The following is a 15,614-nucleotide window of genomic DNA, read 5'->3' as shown; positions in this document are numbered from 1 at the left end:
AAATGTAAATGTAAAATATAATTTCAACAAAAAACAAAAATAATAGAATTAAGAAGGTCGATATTTTCAACTGGAGAACAATTGTGAATTTGCCATAAATGTTCTTTTTATACCCATTAAACTGGATTACAGAGTGGAATTGTGTTTGTTGTTACGGCTCATGAACGGAGGGTGGCGGTAGATATCACATACCGCCGTCTAAAACAAGGTAGAAGAAGAAGCTCCGGGGGTGAAAGTTGAGTTCGGGAAACATGGTGGAACACGGAGATATCCGCGTGGTTCACCGCGGCGGCAGTAAAATCAACTTCAGCGAGCCCGTAATCAGCACCGATTCACGGTGAGTGTGCGGGTAGGTCCCGTTAAGGCGTTAGCATCAGACATTCGCCGAGTCATTCTCTCCCGGTTTTCTGTCTGTATGTTGTGCTTCTGAAGCTAACACGAGGCTAACTGTTGACACGTTTTTCTGTTGACCAAACCGCCTCCGGTTTTCTGTGCCTATTAACTGTGACATTTAATCTCTACATGTTGGTCTACATGCTTATCCCAAAATGAAACCCTCACTAATCTATAATTGTCAAAACGCGGGTAAATCATAAAACCTGCTAAAATGCCAGCAAAATGTGGTGACATTCTATGTTTACGTTGTTAACACACTTATAACTTCACATATACTTATAACTTCACATATACATTATACACAGTAAGCCTACTCCTTGCATTAAACTTCATGTTACATATTGTGTATAACTCTTGATTTAGATTATGTATTGGAACAGAATAAAAGCACATGGTCATTGGTGTCCCTGTGAAAATTCTATTCAAATCCTGTATAAGTATCAAACCACGCACTCATTCTCTCTCTCAAAAAATACCTTAACACTTTTTTTCATTGTAGTAATGAAGTAAATGAACAAAATACTCTTATAAATGTTGCAATGTAGAGTTTCTGATACTTTCTGTTGATTCCTCTCTGTGTCCTGTGGTGCTACAGGTTCCTGTTGTGCGCCTCAGGAGAGTGTGTGAAGGTGTACAGCACCTCCACAGAAGAGTGTATCCACAACCTGCAGGGACACACTGACCTGGTGACAGGAGTGCTGCTCAAACCCTCCAATCACCTACAGGTAACAACACAATGCATGAAAGAGTATCTATGTAATCCAGTGGTCTCCAACCTGTTTGCCTCTGAGAGCTACTTTGACAAAAGTGTCAGAGAGCTACTCATGTTTTACATTATTAGTTACATTTGTCCACACGGCTGATTCTCCAACCAAACCAGCTGAAGAAGCGTCTTTTGTGTGAACATTTACAAAATGCCGATATCCAACACTCACATCTTGTATCAAAATGCACTTCAATTCCGCAACTTGAGCATGTTTTTCTTCTGTATACATTTTCAGTGTCAACCTCGCACTGATAAATACACATCATATTAATCTCATAGAAAACTGATAGCTTGCGAGCGACCTGTTGGAGACCGCTGATGTAATCAAACCACAAAGGTAGAGTGGAGTTCACACCTGATCACTGACTTGACTGTCTTTTTAAGTTGACCTGGGTCCCCAGGACTGTGCTCTTTGAGTGAACAAGTACAGTTATTGTGGTGTCTTAATCTGGCATAAATTAATTTAGTCAATTAAATTATAATAATGGGTCACTGTGCGACTGTCTGGGCTTTAGGACTGGGAGCTTGGGAGTAGAATTTCCGCTCCTCTGCGTTGGAAGTAGTCAGCTGTAGTGGTTCAGGGATCTTGTCCAAATGCCTCCTGGATATTTCTCTGTAGGAGAGAAACCTTAGTAAATTGAAGTACCATTTTCTCCTGCATTGATGTGATTCTTGCTTTCTTGCAGGTCTACTCTTGCTCACTAGATGGCACTGTCAGGCTGTGGGACTTCACAGATGGCATTCTTATCAAGGTATTGCTCCACTGTCATCTTGTTTCTCTGCAGCCTTTTGCAGTCACTGTGTTGTGTTTGTGACAGCTGCTTGTTCTCTTCCAGACTTTGGTCATTGGATACCCAATTTACTCCGTCCTTGCATCTGCACACCACAAAGGAGTCCTCTTCGCCGTCACCGCCACCCTCAATGACAAAAGATCAGGTACGTTTGAATTGTGACTTACAGAGACTGCAGGGATTTGATGCTTTAACTAAGCGAGGCAAAGCATGCACAGAGCATCCCTTCAGTTTTTCCACACTACCTGCTTAGCATTGTTCCAGGTGGATCTTGTCACACAATGTATTTACATTTCATAAAATATAGATCACTTGTCTGCACTGCCATTAGTACTTTGATGAGAGTCGGACTGAATACGTTGGTGACATGTATTGGACTTCGTGGTTGACCAAATATGCGCGATGCAGTTTGAGGACAGTCAGCCTGCTGAGGAAATGCTGGCGGAGGTGTTTTTCCTAGTTTCATCCCCAAGAAAAGGGATTTACAGTTGCATATTCCAGGTCCGTCACACGGCATAAGCATTATTCAGTTGCATTATGGTGTAAACAAGAAGTTTGAAAAATGTGTTTTTTGCCATAATCATGTAAACGTACCGAGTTAGCCCCATGCTGACAGCAGGGATAGTTCCATCTCAGCTAACAGCATGTGAGTGCATGTGTCCTCAAATATGGGAGGCTGCGATCGTAGTGAAATGGGTGAGGGGTCACTCGTGATGTAACAGGATTGTGTTGAACTCTTGTGTGTGTCTGCAGAGATGTTCCAGCTGGTCGCTGTACATCTGCCAAACAGTGGGGACCAGCAGGTGGAGGCCCGGGAGCTCTCTGCAGTGCTGAGCGACGTCGCCTCCAACGGGGGAGCCATTGCGTTTGGTCGAGAGGTACGTACACCTCGGCTGTCACCGCTTAGGGTTACATTACTCTGTCAAATACATGAATAAGGGTCAGCTTTAGAGTGATGTTTTGATTTGCCGATGTATCACAATTGGGCTGAGGATTTTTCACTCAACGTTCCAATCAATCGTGTTGGTCTTTCAATTCCATAATGTGTAAACCCAGGGTCAGATCACACCAGAGCACATGTTATTACTACAGGAATCATTGATGGTCTGAACCTCGTAAATGCAGTGACCTCAGTCTTTCTGACACCAGATCTCCTTGCTGTACTAACCACATTTTTCCATCCATACAGGGCGAATATATTGCTTCAGCTAAAGGTTTGCAGCTGGAGGTCTACATCTTTAAGAAGCAGAACTCATACAGGTGAGCCGTCGTGTTTTGACTCTGGGAGTTTTGTTGGAGTTCAAACACGCCATAACACAGCTTTTAAACACGATCATGCTGTTTGAAGCTTTTAACCATAATCATCCCGTCTTTATAATTCTGTCATGAAATGTAATTGTTGCTATCTGATGCACCATTAAGCCCGAGAGAGAGAGAGAGAGAGAGAGAGAGAGAGTTTAAATGCACACACGTCAGTTTAAGCCGAATATTTACACTCGGTGGCCTCACCTTTGCTATAAATCTGTCAATCAGTGTCGATTCCGCTCGATGGTAAAAGTGTTTAGAATGTCCTGCCCCCGTTCAAAATATTTGCATACATTGAAGTCTTATGTCACAGCACCACTAACTAACCAACCTCCCTGACACGTCAACAAAAACCGTACCGCATCAGCTTCACCAAAGTTGTTAGACTGCATTGTACAGGCGTGTCTAATTAAGTGGAGTGTATGGCAGGAATGTTGTGAGTTAATCCAAACAAGTAAATAAGCCTCCAGTGTGTGTGCGCCTCACCTCACCCCACTGAGATACCATAACGCCGCACACACGTGTGTTTGTGTTGGCTGGAAATAGGTTTTCCCTGAAAGAAGATAACAAGAAAGGAGGCAAGAACACGTTCACATGTATCACCTGCCACCCGAAGGAGGACTGCATCGCTACTGGGCACGAAGATGGCAAGATTCGCTTGTGGTGAGTGTAACCGCATGACCGCACACACTGTTGTGATTCTGGTGAGGCAGATTTAGTCCAAACAAAAGACTAAAGACACTTGTAAATGCTTAATGTTGGCTCTTTCATTTTGGTGAGTGAAGCTATATTTTCCCTCTGAGGGTTGTTAAAGTGTTCTGACTTTCTTTCTCTGCATCTGATGGATTACTTACTGCGGCTGCCAACAGTAATACGGCCATATGTGCATCAATTGCTGAATAATAGTCCATCATTTATGTCGAAGTCTAAAAACACCACAGAACAGTTAAAGCATTAAAAAGGACAAGAAGCTTGATAATTAACACGACAAATTGGATGAAATTCTCCGATCCACTCAGTAATTCCCTGACTCATCCTGGGCGACATTAAACAGACTAATGGCAGCTGTGGATGAACGTTTGATCTGTTTTTTTCTGTTTGTCCCTACAGGAGAAACTTCTACCATAAGAGGGAGTACACATACACCACACTGCACTGGCACCACAGTGCCGTCAGCTCACTGTGCTTCACCCCAGAAGGTAAACGCACAAACTTACAGCAGCTTTCCTTCCCTCTGCTGTTATCTCCATCATTCGTCATGGGCCCCCCTTTACCATTTCTTCTTTCTAGAACGAAAAATATGTATTATGAATTTAGTTCTCTACAGATTGTATACCTCCACGTCTCTGCCCCCTTGTCCGTCTCTCTGTTTGTCAGCAGGATTACTCCAAAAAATATGAACCGATTTTCATGAAAGCAGGTTGGACTTGATGGAGGGATTATATTTTGTTGGTTTTTTTTGCAATTTTTTTTTATTGAAGCAAACATTGTACATGACATTGCGCATACAGTTGTAGGATATTTTGGAGATCATTTTTTCTATAGAAAGAGGGTAAAGAGGAGAGAGAGACGGAGATAGAGAGAAGAAAGAAAGGTTGTATGATCACTACTATTGTTGTTAAACTTAATACGTAGACCCTGAGGTAGAGTACAAGTAGATTGGATTTGCAATGATGTCATAGGGTACATACCGTTTTCACAGGATGATGTCAAACAGCAATGTAGGCTCGTACAAATCGCATCATGGGTTGTGATAGAGAGAAAGAGAGAAAGAGAAAAAAAAAACAAAGAGGACATCCGACCCAGAAACGGCACCCAAGGAACTGTTTGGTGTTCTGGTAATCAGTCAATGATCTGGCATAGCCTGTAGATCTGTGAACCCATTATATTTTGGTACCAGTATCCTCTTGGTGGCGCCGTAATAACCACTTTAATGCCCACTGAGGCCTGACAAAATGCTACTATCTATTGACCTGATGATGGCGCTATAACTGCAATAAACCAACATCTGCCAGCACTTCAGAAGTGAATCCTCAGCTCAGCCGAGGCAGGTTCACTGCCATGACCTTACACCAAAACTGACATATTGAACCACCATTTCTTTCGTTTTTAGCTTCAGCACAGCTCAGCAGGATATTTGATCCTTTCAAAAAACATACAGCTCATAGTCAAGTCATGCGTGTATATTTGTTAAACCAATAAAAGGTCGGAAAACGTTTCTCTTGGTTTTGACGCTCTTTCTCTTGGCTACAATCTTGATTGGAAACTAGAGGTTGTGTACCAAGATAATCCAACCTGGGACAAGGTGAACTCTGTGGCCAGTTGTGGTAGAACAACATTTACTGACCGGAGTTCTGTATGAGCTTTTTGAAGGGCTCATTGTGCCGTTTGAGCCCAGCCAGAAGGTGAAGGTCAGTGGCCAGGTTGGGAAAAGTTCTCCCCCGGTTGCTGACGCTGCTCTATTCGTTGGTTCTGTGTTTCACCAGGCACCAATCTGCTGAGCGGAGGTCTGGAATCTGTGCTCGTCCAGTGGCGATACAACCAAGAGAGCCAGCGGGACTTCTTGCCCCGCCTCGGCGGCGCCATCACACACATTGCCGTCTCCCCTGATGGAGCGCTCTTCTGTACCTCACACGCCGACAACAGTAAGCAGCAACAAACCATGCTGTGGGTTTGTAAGTGCTCACTCGTCCTGGTCATGGTTAGCGAGAGAGAGCGATGTAACACTCGCCACATCTACATGCACTCTACACTTAATGTGTAAAAAAGCACTGACTTATAGTAAACTGTTCAGAGTCCAACAGTGGAATTTGTTTTGGAATTTGAATGTTGGCTCTGGTAACCGACTCCTACATGTTTTGCTTTCTTCCATCCTCTAGAGATCACCATCATCCAGAGTTGCGTTAAAGTGTCGTCCGTCATTCAGGGCCTGGTCAAAGGTGAGTGTAACTTGAACGCCTGCAGCACAGAAAGGGTTTGTAACTTCTGTGTGCGCTCATAAACAACACACAGCCTTACACTTCTTTACTGACTAGACCTGCAGTTAATAGTGTGTACAGTGAGCAGGTTTAACTCTTCGCATGCGTAGCTTAAATTGCCTGAAGAGGATCACAGAAAACAAATACCTCAGTGTCCCATTTGAATCGGGGTGAGAATGAGGCAAAAGGATGTTGCACAGTCGAGCCATTTCCCTGTGGGAAACAATGTCTCAATCACAGTGTGTTGAGTCTCAGTTGGAATGTGACTTGTTTCATAGTGTGAACTGTGTGTAACTTTCCCTCTTTATTGCTTTGGTCCAGGGGAAAGTGTCAGGACAGACTTGATGATGGATCCACGCAGCAAAGCTCTGGTGCTGAACGGGAAACCAGGCCACTTGCAGTTTTACTCCCTCCAGAGAGACAAGCTGCTGTACAACGTAAGCACCTGCCGTCGTAAACAGAGCTGTACATAGATCGGCCATCAGGTAAACCGGGACAAGTGTGTTTGTGGATCATTGCTGGACACCTTTTATTGGCATCACATGTGCCTCTTATCAGTTCAGTGAGGTTTCAGCATGAAAATATGCATTGGGGTTATGAGGACAAAAACAATGCTTGTTTCCTAAAGATGGGTGTTTCAGATGAATCCCTGCTCTGCTCCAGAAGCTGCCGATGACATCTTTTGTCTTTATATCAGTTTATTCTGTGTTTGTGTCGCTCCCATAGCTGGACATAGTGCAGCAGGAGTACATTCATGAGTTGGGCCTGGAGCAGTTTGAGGTCGTCAAGGCGGCCTTCAATGCCCAAGGGAACTGGCTGGCTACCGTGGAAGAAAGGAAACAGAAAGCCGCTGAGCTGGAGTTTAACCTGAAACTGTGGGCATTCGATGAGCAGACACAGAGGTGAGAAAGTCTCAGACACTTCAAGGATGTTTTGTTGAGAGTCACGGCTCTGCACCGGTGCCACATCTGTATGACCCCAGATAGAAAGCATGCGGCTGCACTCTGATCTCTCTTTGTGAAACGCTCTGATCCGCAGTTTTGTGCTGAACACCACCATCTCGACCCCACACGAGGCCCAGATTACAGCCATGTGCTTTTGCTGCGCTGCCGATAGCCAGACCACCATGCTGGTCTCCACCAGTAAAGACGGACGCTTCAAAGCCTGGCAGCTGTCCGCCTCCACCCAGCCAGACGGTAAGAAGTCCGGCCCCGATGTCTGATTATCCATTCAGCCGAAGGACAACATGTAGGTCATGAAATGTTGGCCGTGTGCTTCAAGGCTTTGAATTCGTGTCGGTTCAAGCACATTTCAAACCTTGCAATTTGCGTTGTTTTCCCATAATCTAACTCTCCTTCGCTTTACCTCTCCTCCCTCGTTTCCGGGTCCGGCTAGACGAAGGTCCGTCTTGGTCGTGTGATTTTGTGGGCACCTATCACGACCTGACACCCGAGTGCTGCTCCTTCTCGGCCGACGGCTCTCTGTTGGCCGTGGGCTTTCAGGAGGTGGTGACCGTGTGGAGCCCGACCACCTGGGAGCTGCTGACCACTCTGTCCCAGCCACCGGGCGCCGTCAGGTTAGTGTATTCATCAAAAACGAAGCTCTGAGAGGATTAAAACCGTCCACAATCTGCCACGGAATGCTCGATCCAATTCTCAGTCCTGTTCAGTGATGTGTATTGAATGACGTAGTGTTTCTATAGTTTGTCCAGCCCATTGTAGTACAGTTGGGATGTAGAGACATTAGGGACATTTGGGACATTTGGGACGTTGGTGACGGTAGACGTTACTTAGTTAATATGCAGAGAGCACACAGGATCACCGAGCAACCAGCAGCCCATAAATCAGCGGCCCATATGTCTTAAAACAGTAAATGACCTGTTGAGCTCGCTGGCGTGAATCCAGGGGCATTCCTCCTGACAACAGACGCGACCCAACCCGCCTGACACGGGAAACGTAGTGCTGAGACGTGCTGTTGTCGTGCAACAGAGCTGGAAACCGTAGCAATGTTTGCCGATGTCCCTCTCAAGCAGGATCCCTCCTCCCCTTCCAAGAGGTCGCTGAGGACATGGAAGGGAGCTTACTTCCTGTAGCAGTTTTCAAAAACAGGCCCGCGATACTGAGTCAGCATTTCAGATAGGGTAAAACAAACTTGGATGACTTGCAAGTGATCTGGTTGGAGTACGGATGTTGTAGCTGTTGAGCAACTTCTTGGACAGCGTCCAGCTTTCACTATCCACAACAATAGAAGAAGTCAGAGGAAGTGTGAGGGGATGATATTTAGAGTGCTTAACCCCGTGGCTGCTCTGTTCTGAATCCAATTCAAATTAGCGGAAATTTTAGCAGAGATTTTCCTGGGACTGCGCCTGTAAATAAGCCTGTAAATGAACCCAGTGTGACAGCTGCTTGTTCAGCTGCTCGGTGCACCTTGCGTAACCACCACCTATGGATGTGTAAGGCCGCGTCATGAGTTTAACCCCCTGCATCACCAACTTTAAGATTCTTAACTTCACATGTTAAACCTGGACTGCAAGGATCACATTCTCCAGCCAAAGTAATGCAGCAAACTGAACTTGTATTTGTAGTTAAAGCACCTTTACGCTTCTTCGCCTGCACGTCAAGCAAACGCACACCGGGTGTTCTATTTTAGACTCTTGCACTTACTGTGATATTGAAAAATGTGCATTGCAATTTTTTACACAGGGGGATTCTTCAGGCTTTGCAGAATTCCAACACACACGGCTTGAAGTCTTGCATTTAAAGCTTGAGAACAGACAAAATGCCTTTGCTGACCAGAAACTCATTTCACAGTGTTCACTTAGATCCTACTCAAATGTTTCACATCCCCCCCAAACGTAAAACTCGAGGCTTAATCCTGTGAAATATGTGCGGTGTGTGTGTGTGTGTGAACGGACTCATTTCTCTTCCAGGGACCTTTGTTTTGGGCAGTTAAGCTGTTCCAAGTATCTGCTGGGAAGCACCACCAAGAACCTCCTGTGCTGCTGGAACCTCCTCACGTGCTCCTGTAAGCCCAACTCTTGTCAGTGTCACGGTGACGCAGTGGTCCGTAGACATGAGCTTAACTCTCCGTCTTATCCCCTCTGGTAGTGGAGTGGAGCGCCCCCATGGATGTGAGCCTGCTACTGGCCGACCCGCTCTCTGAGAACATGGCCGCCTTCTGCTGCCAGTCTGGCTGCTCTGACTGTAAGTCTGACTCCAATTATCCTACTCACTCCTCTCTACTCATACAACATACTGAGATTTAGGGGGAATTGAACACAGGCAGAGGAGGCAGAGACACACTCATGAAGAGTGAAAGACACAGCGGCAGGGGAATGTGCTTCTTGACTACGCAAGATCTCTCTGTGTCTCTGTCATTCTCTCTCAAGTATTCAGGAATGCAGTAAACCGACACGGAGGCTGATGTGTTTGTCTCTTTCCCCCTCCGTCCTCAGTGTTTGTGTTCAAGCCCAGTGAGCCTCGCCCGCTGTTTTCCCACAAGGCCATTTGCTCCGGGAAGGTGACTCGTGCCGTCTTCGCCCCGAGGGAGGAGATGCTGGAGAGCTGCGAAGAGAGCGGCCAGTGGCTCAACCGCTCGCAGCTCTACTTCCTCACCCAGTACATGGTAAGCAACTCACAGGCGCTCTGCTGCAAGCAAACGCACCAGACCAGTTCTCCTCGTTCTCCTTCTCTGGATATTTGAGTCTGTCCCCATTCTGCCATTGTCCTTATCGCAAGACGGCAGATTTGTTTATGATTATCTTTGAGTTATGCTGACTCACAGCGCTGCATAGTTCCCATCTCTTCCTGCTCTGCCCACATATAACTCGAGTCAATAAGCCAGTTGATCGAGATCTGCGTGGCACCGAGTCTCGGAACAAAGCAAGCGCACCTGGATTGCGTAATGTAGTTGAGCAGGGAGAGACGGAGGAAAACATGCGCCGCTGTATCTTCAGCCACATCTCTTTGTGCAATCTGGATGTTTTGTATGTTATCGCGCTGAGTTCTGGGTTGTTGTGCCGCCGGTTGATGCGTCCTCTCTGCCCACAGGATCTCATGACGTTCAACACCAAGGCAGAAGAGGAGAAGCTCATGGCGTCCAGCAAACAGGTGCGACTCCCCCCTGCAGACGTCCGCAGGCCAAAATAAACTCCGTTGGCGTTTTCAGTGTTTTAAGTGAACTCGACAGGGACGCAGAGATCTCTGAGGGGCGACAATTCTGATCGCAGAACTTCACACAAAGATGAGAGGGAACGTTTCAGATCAGACTCACGCCCACACTCAGCCCTTTTTTCACTCAGAGTTGAGGAGTTCAGAGTTTTGTTCTTGTGTCCTGATTTGCCCCTTTGTGAGTGGAAAATATGCATTGAAACCAAGACCCCCAACCCACATACCTTTTTTTTCCCTCCCATTTTTGTCCCCTCACCAAAACATTAACCGCAGAAAATGAACCACAAATGTCAAACATGTCCTCTGATTACTAATCTATATTCACCCTTAGGCATTTTTGTCTCCCGTTCTTTTCCCTTCAAGCTTGTAATCGACGACAGTGTCGCCATGACGCCGTTCTACCTGTTGCTGGGGAAACACCGGCAACCGCAGCAGGATAGCGGCGACGCAATGAGCAACCAGTTTGCAGAGAGAAGTCAGCTCCCACAGGGCTCTGCCGCCATCAAGGAGGTTTGGAGCTTGGCACTTTATGGTTTCGGTGCAAATCACCAGTTGGTTTGTGCAATGGGACATAGATTGTGTGTCTTTCAGGTTTCATTGTAAATGGCTTCACTGTCTTCCTCTCCAACAGCTTCTGCAGACTCCGGCTCACGTCCTGCCCTCCACCTCCTTCCTGTGCTCCTTGTTTGTTCAGTCTCTGCTCGTCTCCACCGCAGTCACCAGGTGAGCGGCCCTGGAATGGCGGAACTGCCGCAAAATGAAAATGGCCTGACTTTGTTTTTGGCTGCGAAATACTTGCGCATACCGGCAGCAGCCAGTTCTTCATCAGCGAGCTTTCAGGAAATGTTCTCTTCACTCTTAAACAAACATGTAGATGTGCTGGTTCTCAAAGCTGAAACTCTGAAGCCATTGAAACCAAACTGCTGTCAGCTCACATCAGGAGCTGAAAGATGTCTTTTCAGCAAAGTCATGCTGCCAATAGGAAGTAAAATTTCCAATCGAATGAGGTTATTTGCCGCTGATACAGCAGTGTACAAAAACAACAAGCATCCCCTTTCTTACCAAATTAGGCATCAGCTAGTTCATCTTCCTCATGCCTTTGCCCTGCTAAGGCACTGTGAGAAAAGATCTCAAGACAGAATGAACACGTGAAACAACTTCTGCATCAATCGCTTCTCAAACTCATGAAGTATGCCTGTTGTTTGACCCGTCGGAAGGAACAAACGAGGCATTACAACGCTCGCACACACAAGTTCAGACATAAAATTATAATAAATCAACATATTAAACTCAGAACAGACTGACTATGTAGGCAGCCGCTGTGCTTTTAAAGGAGACGCACACACACGTCCATGTTGCCACGCTAGCACCACTGTGCACACTGACAACATAGAGTGAAGACCATATTGTTTCAGGCATGCTGTCTCTTAAAGGTGCCCACCTGAAATGCCCGCACTCTGGCATCGGCCGCGTGCATAGAAGCTAAACACGCGCTGGCCAAAGTCTCTGACCGGCCTAATGCTTGTTGAATGTGTCTAAACAGGTGTGTAAGAGTTAATGTAAACATGTTTACAAGGATTCAAGTGTTTCTTCATTCCCGTACACATGCGTAACGCAGCAGGAATAGACTGAAGAAGTTCTTATCAACGCTTTACCCTCCCAGCAGTAAACTTTATTCCGAGCTGTTAAATGGCAGCATCTGAGGTGATTAACATGTTCATAAATACCTTGAAATGTCCTCGATACCCTCGACTTCGGTCTCTCTAAGAATGCAGAACCAGCACAGGTATCTTTACTGTCCCGCTTTATCCTCTACATTTACCACCGTCAGGACGTGCCACACTTTCATCCCGTGACTCAAAGTGCTTACACAAGCGTTTGAGTTACAAAACGTAAGAAGGTTAGCAAGACTACGAAAGACTACCGATGTAGAACAAGAACCATGGAGAGATGAAATCAGGGGTAATGGAATAAAGGTAGAAATGGAAAATAAAAAGGTAAAATGACATTCAAATTCAATCAAACGTGAAAAACCAGGAATAATGATTTAGCAGATGTGGTGTATGAAAACAAAAATGTCAAGATATACAGGATGATTTATATTATCTGGAATAAACAAATACATGGTTAAAAACTGTTTTCAAGTGAGTAGACAGAATGGTGCCCTGCATCATGCGACGGTGGAAAAGCTGGTTTATCTCCCAAGGTTTGCGGAGTCACGCTAACCCTTTTCCCCCCTTTGTTTTCTCATGGCCTCAGAGAGGAAAACAAACCTTCAGAAGAGGAAATGGAGAGTGAGGAAGAGGAGTCGGAGGAGGAACTGGAAACTAGCAGCACGAGACAGAGACGGACATCGGAGTCTCTCAGCGCCGCGGGGGGGGTCGGCGCCGCAGCCTCAGCTCTGTCAAAAGCTCAGGTTAGGGAACTGAGGAGGGTGAAAAAACTGGACTACAGCTGGCTCAGCGGCCTCCTGCAGTCCTAACCATGACTGTGCACATAAACACGCTCGCACACACCAGCAGGCACACACTTTTTTTACACATTGAATATTAATAAAAAAGACTTCTTCCATCTTGGTGATGTGTAGTTGCCTCTTGTTTCATTTCACCTCATTTATGCAACATCTTACCAGAGTCCAGACTCTCTGGTATTGGGTTATGTAGTTCACTGTTCTGGCTCAAGAGTTGAAGGTTAGCAAGGTACCAAGTCACTGACGTTTCACAAATTAGCATTGTTGCACAAGCAGCTGAACTATGAACTTGTGTCTGCAGAACGGCCAAGAAGAAATGTGACCAAAGACTAAATAGATGTGTTTCCTTTGTTTTGTGTGATTTCCTACCTATTTAGGGTTAAAAAGATCTTACAATTGAGACTTGGAGAAAAAAAGGATAATTTGTAAGCCCAGGCTGTCCTGGCTGGGTGAAATAAATGGATTCACAGACGAGTAATCTGGGTCTTTAATTGTATTCATACTTTGATTTGTGCCAATTTCAATCACATTCAGGTCTTATGATCAAACACAGACGCAACGACCCTTGCTTGCAGTAGAATCACATTTTTAAAGTGTAAACATACTGACTGCTCGTGACTTAGAGTCAAAACCACGTAGATTGAGTTCCTGAATTTGAGTTTTTAATCATGACTTGGCACCCATGAGGCGGCAGTTTCAGTGTAAATCAGTACAGAACAGCTGGTAACTGCTGGAGAACAGATAGCAGGTGGCACAGGGTCCATGCTGAAATCACAGACACTGATTGCATCCTTGGAAATTTTCAGCAATAGACTTCACTCAAGAGACTACATAGAACACCAAAAGCACTTCACTCATCAAAGCTGAAGCTCTGACTAAGCTTTCTTAGAGGGAGATGGTTACACTAGATAAACAGAAGCTAGAGTACTTCCACCTCAGGATGTTTCATTTCCTTTATTTGACTTTATAAGTTTGCGTTGTAAATGTGCAATACACTGTTCATATTTTAATTCATTATGAGAATGAAGCGTCAGTTAAGTGGCTAACTTGTACTTAGTACTCAAACTGGAAACACCAGCTACAGCAAAACAGGCAAACATTGCAACGGAGAGGCTGACAAATCCTGATAAATTCAACTTTTGTCTACATTTGTTGCATCTGCTACTTGCAGTTGTCCACCTAATGACTTTATATCCTTTTCAAACGTATCTGGAGTCGTTTGTAAGAAACTCTTTCAAATGAAGATTGGCTCGGCTGTTGATCCTTGTGTTGAACTTTGTAAGTTACAAGAGGCAGTTTAATGTAATAACATCCTGTTATTACAGCAACAAAAACCCACAGCACATCAAAGTACCAACATATAATAAAAGTTCTTGATAAGAAAAGAAATAGGTGCAAGCATTTTATGTTTGCATATAAATATTATAAATGAATTTACAAGTGGAAATGAGGGCAGTTAAGCAGTGGAAGTGCAGTCACGCAGGGAGCATAAAGGGTTAAAGTGTAACTTATTTTATCACAATCCCACATTTCTGCATATTTTCCATCAGGTCTGCTTTACCAACAGCTGACTGAGCTTTATACCTAATTATGATGACAGTAATGAGATGTGAGGCATAAATGGTGGCGCTTCAAGTGAACCCGTATGGTTTAGCCGATCAAGCAGGGAGGTGGCTGCCAATGTATAGAGAATAGAATGGAAAGGAACGCTTTGCTAAAATCTGAGATATTAATATTTGTGGATGCAGGAGTTCGATTTTTAGCCACACTGGCAACTGCTAATTCGCAACTGCTGTGTCAGGGAAGCTACTTTAAAGCTACACGCTATTCAGCCAAGCTATACCCAAAGTACACACTGAATAAAGTCGAAGAAGTTAGTTGTAGCTGCACTACAAGCTCTTCAGGAAAAATAGCTAACTACAAGGGAGGCAGTGGCTCAGTGGGTGGTGCTTCCGCTTGGGAACTGGAGGGTCGCCGGTTTGAGCCCCTGCTGAGGTGCCCCTGAGCAAGGCACCGAACTCTCAATTGCTCCCCCCTCTGCGAAGGGTGGTAATGTACTGTAAGTCGCTTTGGATAAAAGTGTCTCCCAAATGCTCGTAATGTAATGTACATGGAAGGTATGTTGAATATTTGTGCTGTTTCACTCTAAAATCAAATAAACAGAAACTTGCTTTGATGCCAGCCTCTTTTTTGTATTTATAAACCCAAACTTCACACTGATTTCTATTTTCGAAAATGAGTAAGATCATTAAACTAACCTAGCTTGGGGGAGAAATAGCTTTGAAATTAGCTGTGCGACTGAAAAATGTAGTTAATCCCCAACAGTTGGCACTTCAATTGTTCTTGCTGTTATGCAAAGTGATATTTCAGTTTGACATCCATAAATGATCATTGTGTTCAATTATTCACATATATTTTCCATATATTTAGGCATTGAAATGCAGTTATTGAGACCTACAGAGCCTCTAACGAATGTAAAACCAGGTCACTCTGTCTTTTTACCAAGCACGCAGGTCCAGATCATCCAGTTCAGCTTAAAGTCTGTTTAACACTGAAAAAAGGGGATTCCAAGGGAGGGAGGGGGCAAATTACCAGCTCACCCCACATTGGTATGTGACCTCACACAGCAGCAGCCAAGCCGTAGGCCGAGGTACACTAAACCCTGCAACTGTTCACAGGAAGTACACACACACACACACACACACACACACACACACACACACACACACAATCACAGAG

The 15,614-nt window shown here is 45.0% G+C and overlaps 1 protein-coding gene across 1 annotated transcript; it reads left to right on the top strand.

Moving 5' to 3' along the window:
- The first annotated feature begins 227 nt into the window (after positions 1–227).
- wdr75 (WD repeat domain 75) lies at positions 228–12,981 on the top strand. The gene is made up of 21 exons (XM_076157020.1): positions 228–337; positions 992–1,121; positions 1,849–1,914; positions 1,999–2,098; positions 2,707–2,831; positions 3,143–3,213; positions 3,805–3,921; positions 4,369–4,457; positions 5,745–5,903; positions 6,138–6,197; positions 6,558–6,673; positions 6,963–7,138; positions 7,275–7,432; positions 7,632–7,812; positions 9,166–9,260; positions 9,344–9,439; positions 9,691–9,860; positions 10,286–10,345; positions 10,769–10,915; positions 11,037–11,128; positions 12,665–12,981. The coding sequence occupies exons 1-21, from the start codon at positions 252–254 to the stop codon at positions 12,885–12,887; spliced, it is 2,517 nt and encodes an 838-aa protein (XP_076013135.1). The 5' UTR covers positions 228–251; the 3' UTR covers positions 12,888–12,981.
- Positions 12,982–15,614: the final 2,633 nt, after the last annotated feature.

This window comes from Genypterus blacodes, unplaced genomic scaffold, assembly GCF_046128005.1.
Source record: "Genypterus blacodes isolate CSIRO-AG114 ecotype Tasmania unplaced genomic scaffold, CSIRO-AGI_Gbla_v1 ptg000008l_1, whole genome shotgun sequence".
NCBI classification, from domain to species: Eukaryota; Metazoa; Chordata; class Actinopteri; order Ophidiiformes; family Ophidiidae; genus Genypterus; species Genypterus blacodes.
The sequence above is the reverse complement of the archived record's forward strand: the minus strand, read 5'-3'. Positions and strand labels throughout refer to the sequence as shown.